The 21875-nt window shown below is 46.6% G+C and overlaps 1 protein-coding gene across 22 annotated transcripts in view; it reads left to right on the plus strand.

Annotated features, from left to right (window-relative positions):
* VRK1 (VRK serine/threonine kinase 1) overlaps positions 1-21875 on the plus strand; it is an 80640-nt gene that overhangs the window by 12293 nt on the left and 46472 nt on the right. For 11 of the 22 annotated variants that reach the window (XR_011385046.1, XR_011385045.1, XM_070065634.1 and 8 more), the window contains exon 2: positions 20749-20913. Coding sequence is in view for 18 of the 22 variants with exons in the window: in XM_070065635.1 (XP_069921736.1) it covers positions 20749-20913 (165 nt within the window). In the remaining 4 variants the exon portion in view is untranslated. Of the gene's footprint in view, positions 1-230; positions 351-19814; positions 19939-20748; positions 20914-21875 lie in introns of all 22 variants that reach the window. The other 11 variants (XR_007915593.2, XR_007915592.2, XM_051835942.2 and 8 more) reach the window with 2 other exon arrangements.

Below are 21875 nucleotides of genomic sequence, written 5' to 3' on the forward strand. Positions count from 1 at the left end.
GGACTGTTCTGTCTGGTAAGCAGGTGGGTTGGGGGAGCTCTCACAGCAACAACTTTTGTTGTTGGCATCCGTAACTGTGGACTGCCTGAGACCGGAGTGTGCATCTGTGGGGTGTGGGAAGAGGTCCTCCGGGGTTCATACTGGCTCCGAGGTGCACTGTGCTGTTTTCCCTACAAACCAGTAGGTGAAGTGCCTGGCTTGGACTTTAATTCGAGCTTCTCATTTTTCAGGTGAGGAAAGAAGACCTGAGAAATTGGGTCTTATCTGAGTTCATGGGAGGTGTACCTGGACCATGGCCCTAATTCAGCCCATTCTTGAGAAATGCCTGTTGGTTTCTCGTCAAGTGGCAGGTATGTTAGAGTAGGACGGGCTCCCCGACTTCCAGATCCTCACAGAACGTCCAGAGCCTGGCGTGAACTGGCAGTTAGTGGTGACACAGTGCCACACACGTGTTACATGTGTGCAGGGATGTGTAGCGCTGAGATTTTCACCTTCCTTTCTTCTGCACTTAGAATGAGATGTAGAAAGTCAGAGAGGGGGGTGAGGCACTTCTGTCTGCTGGTTTATTCCCCAAATGCCTGCAGTGGCTGGGCCTGGGCCACTGCTAAAGACCACACAGGTCTCCCGTGTGTGTCAGAGACCCAGGTACTTGAGCCATCACCACTGTGTGGCAGGGTTTGCATTAGCAGGAGGCTGGGACTGGGAGCAAGAGCCGGAAATCCAGCCCAGGCTCTCCTACGTGGGACGCAGGCTTCTAGGCCAGATCCCTGCTGCAGAATCGGATCCTGGAGCACTGATTTGGTCTGAACGCTTTCCTGAGAAATGATCGCAAAAGTGCCGTCATTCAGATGCTGCGATGACAGTGTCGGCTTCGGAATCTCCAGGGTTTTGTGCTAGACCCTGGAAGAGTCTCATGAAATCCACTTTTTTTGTATTATATTATTTTAATCCTCCCCCTCCCCCCAGTTCTACAGTAGTTTATCACATGAAGTTTCTTCATTTGAATTGGTGTCAACATATTATGTTTAGAAAACCAAATAAGAACTTGTTTCTGTGAGTGATTGTTTCATTTCTTTTGCTCTTTGGAAGTCATCCTAAATGTGTTTATAGCAATAGCAGTGTATTTCTGGTTAATTTTTATACTATTTTTATGGCATTTCTATTTATGGCTGTAGTATTAGTCATTAAAGCAAATATCTGACCACTTTAAGATTCTTGTTTTAAAACTTAGTTATTCTATATGTACTCTGTTTTAATTAACAAAAATATTTTTTTTTGCAAAAATTACACTTTCCTACATGTCTTTTGAACCTTGTATAGCCTTATTACTACTTACTGGTTGTGAGATCATGGAAAAATTAATTTCCATTATGTCAGTAAAATAATACTTTGTTTCGTGGTTATTGTAAGAATTAACATGTACTGTGTTTAACTCACCCAGTGTGGACCGTTGCTTATATGGAAACCTAATTGTGGAGATATTCATTGTAATAGATCATTTGTATGGAGGAGCTGTAGAGTATAATTAATGGTTAATTGATTTTTGTGGTATAGCTTCAGTCATTCATGCTTTTACTCATTCAGCATTACTTATGCAAAAATGGATGTAAGAACATCTTGTCAGTATTCTTTTCAGTTCCTGGTCTTTCAGAGACTGCATTACTTTTTTTTTTTTTTTAAATGTTTATTTATTTATTTGAAACACAGTTACACAGAGAGAGAAGGAGAGGCAGAGAGAGGTCTTCCATCCGCTGGTTCACTCCCCAGTTGGCTGCAATGGCTGGAGCTGGGTCTATCCGAAGCCAGGAGCTTCTTCCAGGTCTCCCACACAGGTGCAGGGGCCCAAGGACTTGTGCCATCTTCCACTGCTTTCTCAGGCCACAGCAGAGAGCTGGAGTGGGCGGCGGCTCCCTGCATTACTTTTTAAGAGGCTAGAGACCATAGTGCATTGTGAAGACTGACCTGTTACCAACACGTGAAGGAATGATCCCATCACAAATCAAGTATTGAGAGTTGTTTCTCTACAGCATTGACTGCCGTGTTCTTAGTTTGAGGCAGTTAGTAGGTCTGGCTTAGGTGGATCCTGATGTCACAGAAGCCCTGGCAAGTTCCGGACTAACAACATTGAAAGAGTTGCTTGGTAGTTTATTTAATGAAGTTCTTTTATTATTCATGAAGAATTTCTTGAAAAATCTTAATAGAAAAGTTAATGCATGCACACAGTGATAAATCTAAGCATATGAAAAGTAAGCCTCCCACTCCTAAGGCATTTTTCTGCTACGAATTGATTCCACAGCCTCCTAGGAATGTGCTGTCTGTCCACACACAGAGCCTGTGGGCCTCCTGGGGGCGGTGCCTGCAGCACATGTAGCAGGGTCCCTTTAGTTCACAGGAATAGGAATATTTAGGAAAATCCTAATTCTCATCATGGTGCTTGTACTTTTCCCTGAACGCACTTTCTTGGAGACTGGTCTGTGTAGACCTCTACCTCATTTTCAGAACTGAACAATATTCCATTCTATTGGCTATCTGCTGCCATTTATTTAATAAGTCCTCTCCTAGAGTAAATTAGGGATATTTCTAGTCTTTTGTTTTTATGTACAGTAGTGTAGTAAATACCGCGTACATTCGATGATACATGAGTGTACCTATGGGATAAATGGCTGTGGATTTAAAGTTTTGGTAGTTGTGCCAAATTGATGTGACATTTTTCATCCTCTTCTAACCCTGTGTATAATCTTACTCCTTGAATTTGGCTAATCTGGTAGCTGAAAAATGTCATTTTAATTGTAAATTGCGTATCATAGTCATTTTAATTTGCTTCATTCACTAATAAAATGCAAAAAGTGTGTAATCCTAAATCTGAATGGGAAACATCATTGTGAAGTCCCTAAGTTTTAATCTTTGGAAGGATTTTGGTCTCCAAGTACCATTTTCAACCAGAAGGAGACAAGGGCCGTTGTAGCAGTGCCTTGTTTTAGGTTGGGGACAAGCAGATTTACAGGAGGCACCTGGGACGTGTTGCTCTAGGAAGCAAGGAGATTCTTCCAGACTGTTGGAGTGGCGTCAGAGGGCTCAGTGCTAACTCAAGGCGGCATCCATTGTTTGGGTAAAAGAAGGGGAAGAGCAGCCCCTGAGGTTCATAACTGACCTGCGTGGACAGCAAGGCTGTTATCTGATAAACAGCACAATCTCACCATACCTCAGACAGGCTTCTAAGACTGTGGGAAATGAGGCAGAGCCAAGAAAACCAGGATCACTGTGCGCCTCCCAGACACTCAGCCAAGCTGAGTGGCTGCTGCAGCTGCGTCTCCTCCCTCAAATGGGGTTCATTGAGTTCCCAGTGGTAGAACTGCCCCAGTGTAGAGAGACTGCTGCTTCTGCAGGTGCTAGCCGGAGCCAAGTCCCGGGATGGATAGATCACAACATCCTCTTCCCAGGCTGCCCCGCGTGCCCCACGGTTCCTGGTGCCGTTTCTCCTTTGCTGCAACGAGTGATAACACTCACCTTGTTTATCAAGTACCGGTATGATCTGGTAGCAACGTCAGTAACCAGTACAGAACAGAGTGAGTGACAGTGCAGGGTCATAGTCAGAGTTCAGAATGTAGGAAACTGGGACACATGATGAGGGAGAGGGGGACACCCGCAAATCAGAGTGATTGAGAGACTGACCAGCAGGTGCATCAATTTTTGGGTCGTGAGAACCAAAATCAGTCTTAGAAAGCTCTCTTACTGAGATAGAGAGATTTGAGCACTTACTAGGTGGTTTTAAGGAGTTGTGGTTAATTTTGCGAGGTGTGGTAATGGTGTGTGGTGGCTGTCTTCGGCCTCGTTAGAATTATTTACATGGCAGTGATATGTTTGGGGCTTGCTTTAAAATGGGAGGGGCTGGTGGATTGGAACCTATAAAGGAAATGAATTGACGATGTGTTGATAGATGTTGAAACTGGCTGATGTGTACATGGGCACACATCTCTATGGATCTGAAAATTCCTGTAATTTCTTTTCCTGTGAATTTGCCTGTCTGTCATTTCTCCCTTTTTTCCGGTTGCACTTGTACCTTTTTTTCTTATAGTGTAAAGGATTCCTTGAATACTAAGACAGCTAGTTTTTTTTTTTTTTTTCTTCTTATTTTGCAACACCACAGCGCTGGCCCAATCCTAATTTCTTTTTAGAGTATTTGGAAGTGGTCTCCCATAGGCCTCTGTCCTAAGAATCTATAAGGAGAAATGTTCTGTAGCTAACCTGTATAGTGTATTGATCCATTTAATAGTGAGCACACGGGGCCTGGCGTGGTCGGTGAAGCGATGACACAACACCAGCATCCCATATGAGCACTGGTTCCTGTCCCTCCCGGCTGTTCCACTTCTGATCCACCTCCCTGCAAATGGCCCATGAAAAGTGGTAGAAAATGGCCCGAATGTTCAGGCCCCTGCAGCCTAATGAGCGGCCAGATGAAAGCTCCTGGCTCAGCCCTGGCCATTGTTGCCATCTGGGGATTGACCAGCAGATGCAAGATCTCTCTCTCTGTCTTACTCGGTAACTCTTTTTGACAGGCAGAGTTAGAGAGAGAGAGAAAGGTCTTCCTTCCATTGGTTCACCCCCCCAAGTGGCCGCTATGGCCGTGGCTGCACCGATCCAAAGCCAGGAGCCAGGTGCTTCCTCCTGGTCTTCCATGCGGGTGCAGGGCCCAAGTACTTGGGCCATCCTCCACTGCCTTTCTGGGCCACAGCAGAGAGCTGGACTGGAAGAGGAGCAACCGGGACAGAATCCGGCGCCCCAACCGGGACTAGAACCCGGTGTGTCAGCGCCGCAGGCAGAGGATTAGCCTAGTGAGCCGTTATTTGAAAGGCAGAGTTAGAGAGGTGGAGAGACAGAGAAATGTTCCATCTGCTGGTTCACTCGCCAGATGACCGCAATGGCCAGAGCTGGGCCCGTTGGAAGCCAAGAGCTTCTTCCAGGTCTCCCACGTGGGTGCAGGGGCCCAAGGGCTTGGGCCATCCTCTGCTGCTTTCCCAGGTGCATTAACAGGGAGCTGGATCAGAAGTGGAGCAGCCAGGACTTGAACTGGCACTCATGTGGGATACCAGCAGCAGCTTCACCTGCTACACCACGGCGTTGACCCCAAATAAATCTTAAAAAAAAGTGAACATCTGGAGAATTAAACGATAACAGTTTGCTGGATAATTTTGCCTCCCAAATAGAATCAGTGATAATCTATCATTTATGGAGTTTTTAAAAATATGTAAATGTTATAAATAACATGTATTATGAAAATATTCACAGTATGGTTTGAATTTCCTAATACATGAGCATTCCTTTTACCTCTTTTCCTTGGAGTTGGGGTCAGGAGCCAGGAATTGGCACCCTTGAAAGTCAGCGTCTTCAGGCGTGCTCCTCCCTCAGTCTGACTCTCGCCTGGGCAGAGCAGTTGAATTTCTCGTTTGTGATCTCTGGAGAGCAGACGAGTCTACTGAGTTCTGAGAGACCCGCTGGGACTCCGCCGTCGGAGCCACGTCAGAAAGCAGGCACGCAGCCGGGCCTTCACAGAGCCTTCCTTTCGGGAGGAAGTGGTAGCGGAGGTGGTTTGGGCTTGTGCTGGCAATGACGCCGTGTGTTCTCAGTGAGGAGGGACTGCAGTTAGTGCTCTCTCTTCTAGAGCTTGCAGACACTGTTGAAGAAGTAAAGTCGAGGAAGTCGTCTGATAACTGTGTTTTAAACGTTTTACTCACTTTACCAAAAAGTTTTATAATCTAATGTTAATCACTTTCCTAATACAAGTTAGAAAAATTGGCGTGGAAGAAGTAATTTCTTCCCTGAAGATACCCACTTTCTTTTTCAGAGTTAGAAGCGTTAGTCTTCACCTCGTTCTTTCCAGCTTGGGTGTGAAAACACGAGGAGCGTGACAATTGCCGCTAAAGATTGTGTCACAGTTTGAGTTCGCTTAGTGTTTCTCAGGAATAAATCTATGAATTTATGGGATCATTATCTCTAGAGGTTCACTTCTGTATTCTCATGGTTTACTGTGTTATTTGTATATGTATATATATTTTAAAGACATATATTTATTTATTTGAAAGGCAGAGCATCAGAGGGAGAGAATTGAAAGAGCTTCCATTCTCTGTTTCACTCCCCAAATGGCTGCAACAGCCGGGGCTGGGCCAGGCTGAAGCCAGGAGCCAGGAAATACGTCCGGGTCTCCCACAAGGGTGGCAGGACCCCAAGTCCTTGGGTCATTTCCTGTTGCCTTTCTAGGGTGATGGATTGGAATCGGAGCATGTGGAATTCTGACTGACACCCCTGTGCCACAGTGCCGGTCACTGTTGTCTCCCATTTTGACATTTATTTGGTTACTATTCCTGAAGGGATCATACAGCTGTGCATGTTTGTCATGTTTTTATGGATATGCGTGGTTCTCCGAGTGACGCCCAGGGAACGGCTGGGTTTCCCTATCCGGAACCTGGAGGCTGCTCGGTCTCCTGTGCCTCAGGTTTCTCTGTTGAGTGATCCTGGTCACAGCCTGTTCTCATGCCGTGTGGACACCCTTGCCATTCTGTCTCAGTTGAAAGATCTGTGGGGCAAAATGGAGAAAATGAAGGCAGACCTTCTGTGTATTTGGGAAGTGGCTGTGGGAAGCCAGCGTTCTGCATTTGACTTCCCAGGTGATTTCTAAACACTGAGGAAACGCACCCGTCAGCCTCTAGCTGGCTGGCTCTCTGTGAGAGGGTTGTCTTTAGATGCGTTGCTTTCCAGTTGTTCCTGATGCAGTTTAGCAAAAGCGGTGCTGAAGTTATTTGTGCCTGGTTGTCTCTCGCGTGGTTCTGTTCTTTGACTCGCTGTGGTGTGGCAGGAAGCCATTCATACCAAAACATGTAATTGCTTCTCTTTTTTTTTGACAGGCAGAGTAGACGGTGAGAAAGAGAGACAGAGAGAAAGGTCTTCCTTTGCCGTTGGTTCACTCTCCAATGGCCCCCGCGGCCAGCGCACTGCGGCCGGCGCACCGCGCTGATCCGAAGGCAGGAGCCAGGTGCTTCTCCTGGTCTCCCATGGGGTGCAGGGCTCAAGCACCTGGGCCATCCTCCACTGCACTCCCTGGCCACAGCAGAGAGCTGGCCTGGAAGAGGGGCAACCGGGACAGAATCCGGCGCCCCGACCGGGACTAGAACCCGGTGTGCCGGCGCCGCAAGGCGGAGGATTAGCCTAGTGAGCCGCGGCGCCGGCCGTAATTGCTTCTTAATCCCAAATAAATTTGAAACAAGTTTGAGTTATTTTTGGCCTAAGGATACCATGGGATGGGAGAAAATCTCCTCAGTTGTTTGCTAATTTAGATTTTTTTTGCCCAGAGCCTCTAAAATGAACTGGTGGGACTTGTCTCACGATCTTCAGATACAGTAGACTTGCAGGGAAGAGAGCAGTTACACCAAAGATGATGACTTAGTGAAGAAAGGAAGATGAGCCAGGATGTCTGGACCAGGGTGCCGTCTGTGGAGACAGTCCCAGCATGGCATTAGAAGGAGCCGTTGTGGAGGACGGGCCGCAGCATTCCAGAGTCCCACCCATGATTGTGGCGTGCACAGTCGCCGCCTGCCATGTGGGGGGCTGTGTAGTTGGCTTGTTTAAGTTTGCTTTAAACTTCCTGGCATTGGCTGCAAAAGAGGAAACAGAGCTTCCCTAGCTCTTGATGGCTTGCGTTGTGAGAGACACTTTTCCTCCGCCATGAACCTGACAGGGTTTGATTCTGTAGATCACTGTCTTTAACAAATAGTTTTATCAAGGGGTTCAGAAGCAGTCTTTACCTGGACGGCGTTTTTACTGGTCCTTGTTTGAAACTGGTGCTGTGATGTTACCTGAGCTGTGTGGTTGCGTGTGACTCAGCTTTGAATTTCCAGCCCTAGCACGGTGGCCTGCACGTATTTGTAGGTGTTCTATAAATGCCTTTGGAGTAAATGAGTTCATATGTTTAATTTCCTGGTGCCATGTAATTGCTATGAAGAGAGAGCTTAAAAAACCCAGAGTAAGAAACGATTAGCAGGCTCCCAGACCATCTGTCACTAATACCAATTGTTTCTGCTTGGCACTGCATATGTGGGGGCGGGGGGAACTTGTGTAAAGTTGAAAAAACTCAAGGTATTCTGTACTCCTCTGTCGGGTGACTGAAAGTCAGTGTGGTTTTAACAGTATTCATCATTTTTTTTTTTTTTTTGACAGGCAGAGTGGACAGTGAGAGAGAGAGAGAGAGAAAGGTCTTCCTTTTGCCATTAGTTCACCCTCCAATGGCCGCTGTGGCCGGCGCACCGCGCTGATCCGATGGCAGGAGCCAGGTACTCATCCTGGTCTCCCATGGGGTGCAGGGCCCAAGCACTTGGGCCATCCTCCACTGCACTCCCGGGCCACAGCAGAGGGCTGGCCTGGAAGAGGGGCAACCGGGACAGAATCCGGCGCCCCGACCGGGACTAGCACCCGGTGTGCTGGTGCCGCAAGGCGGAGGATTAGCCTAGTGAGCCGCGGCGCCTGCCTACCGTTCTTAGTCCACCAAGATGGATGTCCCCGTTGTTTACTCCACTGGCAGAACCACTGTGAACGTGGGGGCTGTTCTGCCTTGCCCCCTCCCAGTCCTTTTTTATTGCATCAGCACGTCAGAGCATGTCTCGTCTCTGCCTCAGACGTTCCAGTGATTCCCGTCTCCCTCGGGGGGCCTGTGCAGTGGACCTGTTTTCCTTCCCTGTGCTCACTGATGTCTGACCTCAGCGGGGTTCTCCCTGCCAGCTCCTTTCCGGCTGCACCCGCCTCCTCGGTGTTCCTAGAATGAGCTGAGCTTGTTCTTGCTTTGGTTCCTTTGCACCGGCTCCTTCTCTGCATGGCTGCCTCCTCGCTTTATCTCCAGGCCTAGTGAGGTTTCCCAGACCATCTTTTAAACCGCCCCCTCACCCCCTCCTTTTCTTGCCTTAGCACTTATCACCGTGGGAGGTACGTTTCAGTGTTTAGGTTGTCAGTCTCTTCTGAATAAAACACAAGCTGCATAAGGGCAAGGCTTTCTGTCTGCCTTGTTTGCTGCCTTATCCCTGTCTTCTAGAACAGTTCCTGGAGCAGTGTTGGTCAACACTTATAGAGCAAATGAATTAACGAAGCAGACAGTGTACATTGTAATAGAATTCCACGGGCTCATTCTTTTTATTTTAAATGTAGAAGGTGGGCATGGTGGTAAACGTCTTCATATTTCTTTTCTTTTCTTTTTTTTTTTTTTTTGACAGAGTTATAGACAGTGAGAGAGACAGAGAGAAAGGTCTTCCTTCCATTGGTTCACCCCCAAATGGCCGCCACGGCCGGTGCTGCGCCGATCCGAAGTCAGGAGCCAGGTGCTTCTCCTGGTCTCCCATGCAGATGCAGGGCCCGAGCACTTGGGCCATCCTCCACTGCCTTCCTGGGCCACAGCAGAGATCTGGACTGGAAGAGGAGAAACCGGGACTAGAACCCGGCACCCATATGGGATGCCGGCGCTGCAGGCGGAGGATTAACCAAGTGAGCCACGGCACCGGCCCAAACGTCTTCATATTTCTTGCCACACAGTCGCGAGCCACTCATTCTGATAGCACTACTGAGTAACTAATATCTATGTTAAAGGAAGAACAGGACTTAGTCAGCTGTCTACTTTTAGGGATACAGTTTGGCCCATGATAAACCCATTTCTGCCTTGAGGTGATTTTTGTACAAAGATACGCCAGAGGCACTTGAAATTTTGGATTTCCGTCAAGTTTATATAGTTTATAGATGGAATATGTTTTGAAAATGGACTAATGCTTATATGTGTCAGCAAAAAATATATGTAAAAGCTTTGGTGAGAAATAGATTGGTGGGAGAATTCTTGACTCAGATGTTCAATTACAATTTTTATTTCGACTGAATGTTGTGAGATGAAATCCTTCCTATCCCAAAACCTGTGGAATTATGTTTACCATTTTGCAAAAGTCAGCATCCTAATGGAGGCCTACAAGGCTCTGCTTGACGTGTTGCTGTGGTGTTAGCCTCTCTGACGTCATCTCCCAGGCTCACTCACCCGAGCCAGGCTGGTGCCCTCAGTCTGTTTCGGTTGCCAAGTGTGCTCCTCCCTGAGGATCTTGCACAGTTGCCTGTCCTGCTAGACTGTCCCACATCCTCACGTGGCCGACCCTCTCACCTTCAGATGTGCTCAGCTGAACCAGGTCCTTCTGAGTGGAGCTGGCCTTGACCGCTCTGAGTCGATGGAGGCCCTCTGCCCCGGGCCACTCTGTCCTCCTTTCCCTGTGTGTGCTTCGCTTTTCTAGTGGCTACGTTTTCCAAGTTAGGAATTTCCCTGTTGAAAGTGAATCCGCTCGTTCACTCCCCAAGTTGCTGCAATGGCTGGGGCTGGACCAGGCCGAAGCCAGGAGCTTTATCCAGGTCTCCCACATGGGTGCAGGGGCCCAAGGATTTGGGCCATCCTGTGCTGCTTTCCCAGGAGCGTAGCAGAGAGCTGGAACAGGAGAGGAGCAGTTGGGATGCTGACCCTGCAGGTGGAGGCTTAACCTGCTACTCCAGAGCCCTGGTCTTAGGAATTCACCTGTTGTGTTTGTTTTTATTATCAGTCTCTTTCTGCTAGAATATAAACGTCCAAAGCCTGGACATTTGTTTTGTTTTATGACATATAGCAAGTGCCTAGCAAAATGCACATGGTAGATTTTCAATAAATAAATATTTGTAGAGTAAACGAATGAGTGAAAAACCATGTCATTCTTCATAAGTTCACTTCATGTTTATTACTGTGATAATTAGTAGATTTATAATTAGCATCTAAAAGAACAACCACCATTGAAAAGTACTTACTTACAGCACATTCTCTGTTTGTTGGGATGGGTGACTCCATGATCAGCAAAAACATAGTGAAGTTGAAGTCCCAGCTGCTTCACTTGTAATCCCGCTCTCTGCTCATGTACCTGGGGAGGCAGTAGAAGATGGCCCAAGTGGGAGACCAGGATGGAGTCCAGGCTCCTGGCTTCTGCATGGCTTAGCCCCAACTTCTGTGGGCATTTGGGTAGTGAACCAGTGGATGAAAGATCTCTGTGCCCCCCCCCCCCCCCCACACACACCAATTCTGCCTTGAAAATAAATGAATCTTAAAAAAGCCTGCTATAGATCTATTGAATCTTGAGTCCCACCTGTGGTTGCCTTGGCAGGGCCAGACCAAATGACTGCAGGGCTGATGTGGCCTGTGGGCAGGATGTTGCCCACCCTTGTAAAGGAACAAAACATGTCAGTCGTTTGTATTCTTAGTAATACTTCAGTCCTAATTTCCAAAAATATTAACTTTATTTTAACAGCATGTTTTTATTTTACGTGATTTGTTATAGAATAAAACTCATATTTTGGTGTAAGAGGTGGAAGTGTAGGTAGTTTGCTTTTTAAGCACGTCAACCCTGGAAAACTGCCCATCAGAGGGGAACAAGCTTCTTGAAAGAGTGAGCTGTGACTCATTTTTGTATCTTCAGATTATCAAGAACCGTGAGTGGGCTAAGTGGTAGAATGAAAACCGAAATCCAAGTAGTAGTGCATTGTGAAAGCAAAACAAAAGGAATATTTCAAGACAGCTGGAGTGAACAGCGATGCCGAGTGCTGCTGAACAGGCGAGAGGTGATTGAAGATGCCTGCTGGGTGTGATGGAGGGAGGCCGCTGGTGGCTTTAGCAGGAGTTGAGAGTGGGGTCCTGGTGGCGGAGTCCAGACAGAGTGACCTGAGGAAGTGAGAAGGCCGTGGCAGTGACTGTTGGCACTTGTTCAGACAGCATTGAAAAAAGAAAGAATGGCAGTGGGTGGGGCATATTTGAAGGCTGATGGAAGGAGGCAGTTGAGGGAGCTGTGGACTGTGAGAGAAGGACGGACGGTGTGAGATTCTTCACTTGAGATGGGAGAAAGGAAATAAGATTGGATGTTAGGGGCTTGCAGTGGGTATAGGTGGCTGCTAGGTTTGGGTCTTGGGAAGAGAGATTCCTCTCAGGTTAGACATCAGGTACTTGGATTAAAAAACTTTTTGTTAAATTGTGCACATTGATTATCTGCCAGGCACAATGAACTGTGACAGCTCTGGTATCCAGGGAGCTGGTAAGCATGTGGGGAGCATTTATCACCTACAGTGAGAGAGATGAGCGGTGCCGAAACTTCAGAGCCTCATTTGACGGAAGACGAGAGCGAGCTCTGGATGTGGGACAGACGCCACGTGAGCGTGCAGGCCGTGGGTGGCAGACGGTGGAGGTGTGTTGGTACGATGCTGATGGACTGGCCAGTGGTCCGGTTTATCCAGGATTATCCTTAAGTCAGTGTGTTTCTCTAGTATAAAGAATTCCAGGAAACTTTATGACTTTAAAGAAAACTCTATGTAACTCTGTGACCCCCGATGGAGCTTAAGCGTGTGCCTATTTTAGGGAGAATTTATGGGTAGTCACCCAGTGTATAACAAGCTTTCTACATTGTGATTTCCCCGTTTGGGAGGATGAATTCATGGAGCTCATCAAGCGCAAGTGTCATTGTTGTGACTCATTCAGGCTTTTTTCCCCTCTTTTCAGTGGATGATTAGAAAAAAAATTCCAAATTTGAATCCAGGACTTGAAAAATGCCAGTTGTCTAAATACAGTACCATATTGTGATAAATATAGCTATTGATATTTAAAAATCCATTCACAAAACTTTGTTTTAATATTCATAGCAGAACTTTTTTGGAATGTTATCTGAAAAACAGAGGAACATTTTATCATCAGAGCTGACTATTAATTAGGGTATTGTTTCAGATATAAAAGTTGATCTGCCACTGAAATTCTATTTGAATATGTATAGTTTGAAGCTTGCTTTGTGTATTTAATAACTTTAGTACCATAATTACTCTGTTTACAATTAAATTTTGGTGAATATGCTAATACGGAATATACCAGTGAGTGATTTCAGCAAAGGGCAGTATTGATTTGCATCTTGATGTGCTTTTCAATTGCATCTGCATTTCATTTAGTATCAAAGGGAAAAGGAAGTGGTCAGATTATGTAATGGTTTATGTGAGATAAACTTTTCTTTGAAACCTCTCTGTTGCATTGGCTACTATCATAGTAGGTTTGAGCCAAGTGGGCTCAAATTATGCAGAAAGATTTAGATTCGTAAGGTTTGTGCCCTCCAGTGCATTCTTTAATAGAAACCTTAATGCAGTATTGGTTTCATTATTAGAAGAAACCTATAGTGGACTGAGCAAGTGTGTAAGTTGGGGTTTTGAGTGCTCTAGAACACTCACTGACTTACTGAGGCGGTTGCTTGCGGTTACGCTGTTGTGTTTTCGAGCAGGAACTTAACGGTTTAAAATAATTCTTTCTTCTGTCAGAAATTGCCTGAAAGGCAACAAAGAGATTGCGAAACACAGATTTCATATTCTCGGAAAGTGGGAGGCTCCTTTTTTTTTTTTTTTTTAAATTTTTATTTGAAAGAGTTACATCGAGAGAGGAGAGGCAGAGAGAGAGAGAGACGGGGGGGGGAGTCTTCTATCTGATGGTTCACGAGTGGGAGACTTCTGTAACCCTGAGAAAAGGGGGGGGCTGCCAGTGCTGGGAGGGTCACGGTGGGGGTTGCTGAAAGGGACACTCGGGGCTGGGTCCGTGGTGGTCTCCCTAGGAGCGGTCCAGTGACCCTTTGCTATCAGCAGCTTCTGGCCACTGTAATGAAACACCCGATACAGGCTGCTCCTGAAGACTGAGCTCGCTCCTGTTTGGGCGGCAGGAAGTCCAGATGCCCCGGTCCAGGCTCCATGAGGCCACCGCTTGGCTGCATCACCTTATGGTCCTGATAGCAGTGGCGGGAGTGTGTGGCGGAGCAGGCAGTTGCATTTCAAACCAGGAGCAGAGAGAGAATGCGAGGGGCTGGCAGGCTCCTTTCATAACAGCCCTCTCAGGAGCACTCCAGGGGTCTTAAGAGAATGACCCCTCAAGAGCCCCTCCACCAGCAATGACCCAAGTCCTCCCTTTACGGGGGAATGCAGACCATATTCAAACCACAGCACCTTTGTCTGGGAAAATGTGACTAGGTGTTGGCAGGAGGTTGATGGGTCTCACGCTCGTACACTTGATCACTGTTGCCTTTGATGCTCTGGTTCTGATGCTTGAACTGGACTCTGTAAATGTTTTTTCCTCTTCAGGATACTTTGGGGTTTGTCAGCGGTGAAGGGGTGAAGGGGTCCTGCAGACACAGCACGGGAAGGGATTTCTCCTGCTGTTGCAGCGTGCTTGTTTGGGAGTTCTGTCTCTCTATGTGGCTGCCAGCTGTGGTACTCCCTGTGCATTTCTTGAGCACTCCCCGCTGTCTCCAGTGGCAGGTTCCTGGTGTCGAGCTCCTGCCCACCTGCAGTGCGGAGACTTCGCTGCCCGGCCTGCGGAGTGTCCTTTTGTGGGTACTCGCCCTTGGCCTTGGAGGCAGCAGCTGCTCCCTGCATGTGCTAGTCGTGCATTCTTTAGAGTTGTCTCTTTCCTCTGTTAGTAGTTGACCCCTGTTTATAAACGAATGTTTTTCATATTAAATTCTTCTGTTTGGGGCTGGCATTGTGGTACAGTGGGTTAAGGTGCTGCTTGTGTTGCTGGTGTCCCATATTGGAGTGCTGGTTTGAGTCCTAGCTGCTGTGTGTCCAGTCCTGCTCCCTGCTCTGTGCCTGGGAAGGCAGGGGAAATGACCCCAAGTACTTGGGCCCGTTACTTCCACGTAGAAGACCTGAGTTGCTGGCTCCTGCCTTCACCCTGGCTTAGTCCTGGCTGTTGTGGCCATTTGTGTGGTGACACAGTGGGTGGAAGATTTCCCTCTATAGCTCTGCAATTTATTATTTTTTAAATTTTTTACAGATTTATTTGTTCATTTGAAAGGTGGAGTGAGAGAGGCAGAGGCAGAGAGAGAGGTCTTCCAACCACTAGTTCACTCCCCAGATGGCCACAATGGCTGGTGCTGGGCTGTTCTGAAGCCAGGAGCTTCTTTTGGGTCTCCCACATGGGTGCAAGGGCCCAAGGACTTGGACCATTTTCCACTGCTTTCCCAGGTGCATCAGCAGGGAGCTGGATAGGAATTGGAGCAGCCAGGACAGAAACCAGTGCTCATGTGGGATGCTGTCACTGCAGGTGGTGGTTTTACCCACTACACCAAATCACTGGCCGCAAGCTCTGCAATTTACAAAAAAACTAGGGGAAGGTGGCGCAGTGGCAAAACAGGTAGCAGGTGAAGCTGCCAGCTGCAGTGCTGGCATCCCACATGGGCACCGGTTCAAATCCCGGATGCTCTACTTCTGATCCAGCTCCCTGCTAAAGGGCCTGGGAAAGCAGTGGAAGATGGCCCAAGTGCTTGGGCCCCTGCACCCATGTGGGAGACCCTGGAAGAAACTCCTGGCTCTTGAATTTGGATCAGCCCAGCTCTGGTTGTTGCAGCCATTTGGGGAGTGAACCAGCAAATGGAAGATCTCTGTCTCCCTCTCTCTGTAACCCTGTCTTTCGAATAAGTAAATACATCTTGAAAAAATAAAAGATTCGTCTGTTTAAATTACTTACATGTTTTCTATTTCCTGCATGGACCCTGACTGGCATTTTAGGTAATTTACTATGTTAATTTTACATAAACAAAACAGATTGAAATACGTCATAAGTGTACAATGTGATGAATTTTTGCAAAGCAAATGTCCAGTTGAGACGCAGAGCACTGCCGTATCCCTCCTGCTGTCTTCCAGTCTTAGTCGTTTCCTCCCCAAAATGGATCTGCTCTTGCATTTCTGTCGTCATTGAGTAATTGTTTATTATTGACATTCTTATAAGTGGAATCATGGAGTATGTCTTCCTGAGTCCGACTTGGTTTTCTTACAGTAGTGTTGGGGAGGTTCATTTTCCTGTGATAGACACACAGGTTTCCAGTTTGTGACTGTCGTGAATTAAGCTGCTGCTCCGATCTTGCTTTCGTGGCTTTTGGCGGGCATGCTTTCACTGGACTTAGGTGTACAAACAGTTAGCACTGCTAGGTCGGTTAGCAGCTACTGTCAAGGCATTTTCTAAATGGTTCAAGCAGTGTGTTGTGCGTGAGAGTCCTAGTAGTTTCAAATCCTTATCACACTTAACATTGTCAGACTTTCACAGTTGAGGTCTTTAAAATCTTTAAGGACTGGGCCACTCAACTGCCATTAAATACTTCAGATTGTGCTAAACGAAGAGCGTCTAGGCTTTTTGTGAAGTGGACATAATATTGATATTGAAACATGTACCACAGATTATAAACTGCGGCTCAGTCTTGTGAATTTATCAGTTTTGTTCCTAAATAAAATATTAACAGAATCTATTAACATACTAAAGAACTATTACATGCCATATATATATATAACTTTTTCCTCCCAGGAATGGTTTATCATGTTAGCTTGCCCCATGTGAGTGTGTGGTGCACTGGCCGCCTTCAGTGAAGTGTGTGACGTCGACTTCATGAGAGCAGTTACTGAGGGGCTGTTTATGGATTCACCGCGCTTGACACCCAGCCGCAGCAGCTTCTGTGCCTTGGCACAGCCATTGGTCAGCCCCCAGAGGCCCCCTGAGACGGTGGGGGCTTGGGGCTCAAAGAATGTATTCTGTGTACTTAGCTGAGTGATGTTGCTGGACTGTATATTAGTGATGGCTTTTCTGGGTCCATTTTTATTTTTAAGTGTAAAAAGTTTTGTTGAAGAAGTATTTTTTAGTAATCTGTTGCCTTGCTTTGATTTCTTTGTTACATGTATATTTAGCTTTTTTCCTCCTGTATTCTAAATTTGTGAATTTTTTCCCCTTTCTTTAAAGATGTATTTATTTGGGCTGGTGCCGCGGCTCACTAGGTTAATCCTCCGCCTTGCGGCGCCAGCACACTGGGTTCTAGTCCCGGTTGGGGCGCCGGATTCTGTCCCGGTTGCCCCTCTTCCAGGCCAGCTCTCTGCTGTGGCCCGGGAGTGCAGTGGAGGATGGCCCAAGTGCTTGGGCCCTGCACCCCATGGGAGACCAGGCTGAGTACCTGGCTCCTGCCATCGGATCAGCGTGGTGCGCCGGCTGCGGCGGCCATTGGAGGGTGAACCAACGGCAAAGGAAGACCTTTCTCTCTGTCTCTCTCTCTCACTGTCCACTCTGCCTGTCCAAAAAAAAAAAAAAAGTATTTATTTGAAAACCCGAGTGACAGAGAGGGAGAGAGATCTTCCTTCTGCTGGTTCACACCCCTAGGTAGCTGTGATGGCTGAACCTGTGCCAGAGCCAAGCCAAGAGCCCAAAACCCCATCTGGGTCACCCACGTCTGTGGCAGGGGCCCGAGCACTTGGGGTTATCGTCCACTGTCTTTGCGGGTATATTAGCAGAGAGCCACATTGGAAGCAGGGCAGCTGGGATTTGAACTAGTATTCTTGAATGGCTCAGGTGGCGGCCTGAGCTGCTGTGCTGGTCCTTACGATTGCATTGGAATTGTTTTTATCATTTTGCCCTTTTTAATTTTTCCATTTTTCCTTTTTGCTTTCTGTTTCTGTTAAGTCATTTCAAAACTTTATTCAGTTGTGTTCCTTCTAATTTAGTCTCCATTTCTGAAATGATTTTGTCTTAACATTTTCTTTTTTCTACTACTACCTGATAGTTTAGTTTTTGTATAGACTTTTCTTTTTTTTAGCTTAATTTGAAATATTGATACAAGTAGCTGTCAAATTTTTGGGAGGCATGTTTTTCTTACTTGCTTTGCTGAAGGGATGTTTTCTCCTTTTGTTTTCTTTTTCTAGCGTGAACTTAGTGTGGGACCAGGCCCTGTTCCTTTCTGTGGATGGGTTTTATATGCAGTTCGTTTTCCTTCATTTAAGTTAACTTTAGCTGGTGTGGATCAGGTGTACCGTGGCTCGTCCTCCAGGGCCGCCTCTCTCTTTGTTTCTGTGTGGTGTTGCACAGTCTGGAGACTGACTCAACGCCGCACTTTTATCTGAGCTTGTCCTTTATTTGTCGGATCCTCCTGATGGCTCATTTTGTGTTTCTCTTCAGCAGGAGATGGCCTGGATGGGACTCGGGTTGGTTTTCGGAGTCCCGCTTGCTCCAGCATCTTCAGACTCGGCCCAAACCCCTGTCCTCGCCTGCCGTGGGCTGTGTGGGCTCCTCCTAGTTCTAACGACCGTCCTCTTGTCTTGTGCTTCCTAAGAAGTTCCTCTTTGTAGTTTTGGGAGTCTCAGGTTCATCAGAGGCAGCGAAGTTCCTTCTGCTCCCTTCGTGGCAGCTGCTGACACCACACAGATCTTGTTGCTCTCTGCGGCCTGTCCTCAGCCACTCAGATTTTGGGGTTGTGGTTTTAGGTGTTACCCACGGGTTTTGAGGTTTGCTGTGCGGTTGTCCTGTCTGGTTTTATGGGATGGGGTCCAGGGTCGTGCACAGCTGTGCTGCTGCCTGCACCACGTGGACAGGGCTTGTCGGGCATTCGGATGGGGTTGGGTGCTGTCAGGGCGGTGTGGCCCTGGATGGCTTTGAGAAGCGTTCAGTAGACTGATAGTGATGAGGCCGCTCTGTGGAACTGTTTGTAGGAAAGAAAGAAGTCAGTCCAAGTCTTAATTAATTATTACAATTAGTTTCAATTACTTGGCTACAGGAATAAAACTAAAAATAAAAGCCAACAGCTTTATTTGGAGGAAAAACACTTTGTATTGACCACAATTTATAGTGGGCCAGACTATTTCACTTAAAATATGTTTGTTTTTTGGTTTTTTCTGGAAAGGAATTACAGAAAAACACAAAAGATTGTCTAGTAACTATTTTGGGTTACAGAAATATATATAAAAATTTTAACTTTAGGGGTTGGTGTTGTGGCATAATGTGTTAAGCTGCTGCCTGCAACGCTGGCATCCCATGTGGGCGCTGGTTGGGGACAGTCCCAGCTGTTCCATTTCTGATCCAGCTCCCTGCTAATGTGCCTGGAAATGCAGCAGAAGATGGTCCAAGTGCTTGGGCTCCTGTCACCCATGTGAGACCCAGATGAAGCTCCTGGCTCCTGGCCTTGGCTTGGCCCAGCCCTGGGTGTTGCAGCCATCTGAGGAGTGAACCAGCGGGTGAAAGAACATTCTGTCCTCCTCCCCACCCCCACCCCGTGGCTCTGCCTTTCAAATAAATAGAATGCATCTTTTGAAAGAATTTTTAATTTTAAACTGTTTGGCTACTGTAAGGAAATAAATAGGAGATTCCTCTGGTGATTTGATAAAGTTGGATAAAGTCTAGAAGGAATCCATTTGAGTATGTGAAGTTCAGTGCTCTTTTAGTTATTTCTTTTACTAGATCTACCATAGGTGTTAAAAATCACCTTTTCTTGTTGCTTTGAATCTGGGCTGTCATGGTTGGCACTGAATTCTATTCAAGATTTTAACATGATTAAAAACAAATGAAGAGAACTGACATGAAATAAGAGAAGTACATTTATTTACTTTGAACGTGTTTTTTAACCTACTGAAGATTTAGACAACAAAGATGGAGCCGTATTCTCTAGGAAAACACTAACAATCTCTGATGAAGAAAGGCATTTGCATCTGGGGAAGCCGTGTGGTGGAGTGACGGCGTTAGCCGAGCATGTTCAGTCCAGTGTCGTGCACCTGTGTGTGGCACATCTAGGCTCAAGACTGGACTGTTCATGGAGTGTAAATTGTCAGGTCTGAACAGTTTCTTTCAGCTGAATAACCGTTTCACGTATTGTAGACAATCTGAACAGATCTTACCACACGTCTTTGATGTGTCTTGAGTACCTTTTTAGGGAACTGTGGAATCATAACCAGTATTTGTTTTGACTCCTTTTCAGTTAATGAAATCATATAACACGTGTGCAGCCACGTGTATGCACGTGGAATACGCGTTAAGCTTCTCCCTCAGTGAAGTGAGTTCCACCTGAGGCACTGAAGGCACGCGAAGTACCTGGCGTTCAGGTCTGATTCCAGCCCAGTGCTCTCCTCGCAGTGAAGCACTGCTCCCCGAATGTGAGGCTCACCCTTTAGGTTAGTGAGATAGGTTAGTCGAGGTTCATGTCCTAAGTGATAGTGAGAAGGGGACAGGAATGCTGGGTTCTACTGGGTTTTCCTTTGCTGTACACCCAATGACTGCAGTCATGATTCCTCCTTGTCAGCCCTTGAGAGAGGTGCTGTTTGTGATAGTGACTTCGGGAACTGTGCAGCACACCTGTTTGTGAGCCTGGGAGCCAAGCAGGCTTACTGGTTTGTGGAGCCGTACGTTCCTCATGTGTTAAAATGGGCTGATAGTGTCGTCTTCTCTGTCATGAGGGTGGGCGGGAACCCGTGGACACCATCTCCCGTCATGCCCTAGGAACCCTAGCCCTTTTTCCTGGGGTTTCATTGTCTCTGCACTATGTGCTTATTGGTTTTATCAGTATGGACCTTTACACACACACGCATTCTGTGTATTCCATTCTATAAAGTGTGCATTCTAATTGAACATACGTTTTCCCCTCAACTTCGTAGAACAATTCATTTGTTGTTTTTAAGTAGCATTTTTAGTACAAATGATATGCCACTGGAACTTAAAAACAGTTTTTTTCTTGGAGATAATTGCATAGATCATTTATTTAATGTCTCCTCTTCAACGTAAAGATAGAATCAGACAAGATTCGAACCAGCTTTCTCTTTTAAGGGATAGATAGCCATTTGCACAGGGCTTTCCATAGAGAAGAGTATTTTGCGTACTTTTAAGGTGATGAGTATTCCTTTTTTTTGTTGTTACAGTGAAAATGCCTCGTGTAAAAGCAGCTCAAGCTGGGAGACAGGGCCCAGCAAAACGGCGTCTCGCGGAGCAGTTTGCCGCTGGGGAGATAGTGACTGACTTGTCAAAGAAGGAATGGAAGCTGGGGTTGCCCATTGGCCAAGGCGGCTTTGGTTGTATCTATCTCGGTGAGTATAAGACTGTTCTCTTTGTCCTTACAGAGGTCCCCGTGCCGTCCTACCACAGCGCTGTGAGCTGCTGCAGGGCGTTCCTGGTCACCTGCAGTCAGCCAGAGTGCATCTCTGACCCAAGAGTAGAAGGTTGTGGTTTACTCACAGCAGAAGAGACAGATCTGGGATGTCGTTCCTGAGCACTGCAGCGTTAGGTTTTTAAGACATTCCATGAGCTCTTAATCTCTCGAGGCCCAAAGCAAACAGCGTCCATCTTCCCTCCCCACCTCCCTGCAGTTAGAGTTTATTCCCTTTGTGTCAGCCTGATTTGGGGCTTTTCAGATCTTTTACAGGTACAGGTTTTCTTTTTCTTCCTATAGAAACCTAATAGTCATCATAGTGGGATTAGGAGAATGAGCTAGAACAACCTAGAAACTGCATGTTAGGTCTAGTCACACGTACTGTTCACTGGCACACATATCTTGAGATTTTTGGAGATCCATTTTGCAGCCCTGAAGTTCTATAGGTTAACTGAATTATTAAAAAATATTTCAACAGACTGCTTCTAAAGCTGTCTGCTTAGCCAAGAGTATTTGTCATGATGGACTGCATTTCCTGTTTCCTTTTGATACCGCTCTCCAACTTTTCCATTCTGTATCCTTACTCTACCTCTAATCTTGATTTTGTTAAATTACTTATTTAACTTTAAAAAATTTATTTTTGGTACTGGAATTCTTATTTCAAGCAAACATCTTACTCAGAATATTTACTATAGTAACATAGGTTAGCATCATCTGGAAAGTTTGTTAGAACTGCAAGTTCTCGGGTCCTGTTGTAGACCTAAGATCGCACTGGAGGGGTTGGGCCCAGCAGTGTGTTTGACGCAGCCCTCCTGAGAGTGAAGTTTGAGAGCTGCTGGCACGGATCACAGAGCGGTGGTCAGTTGTTCAGGTGCAGCTCCTGGGGCTGTGTCTATGGAA

The sequence above is a fragment of the Oryctolagus cuniculus genome, chromosome 20 (assembly GCF_964237555.1).
Source record: "Oryctolagus cuniculus chromosome 20, mOryCun1.1, whole genome shotgun sequence".
NCBI lineage: Eukaryota > Metazoa > Chordata > Mammalia > Lagomorpha > Leporidae > Oryctolagus > Oryctolagus cuniculus.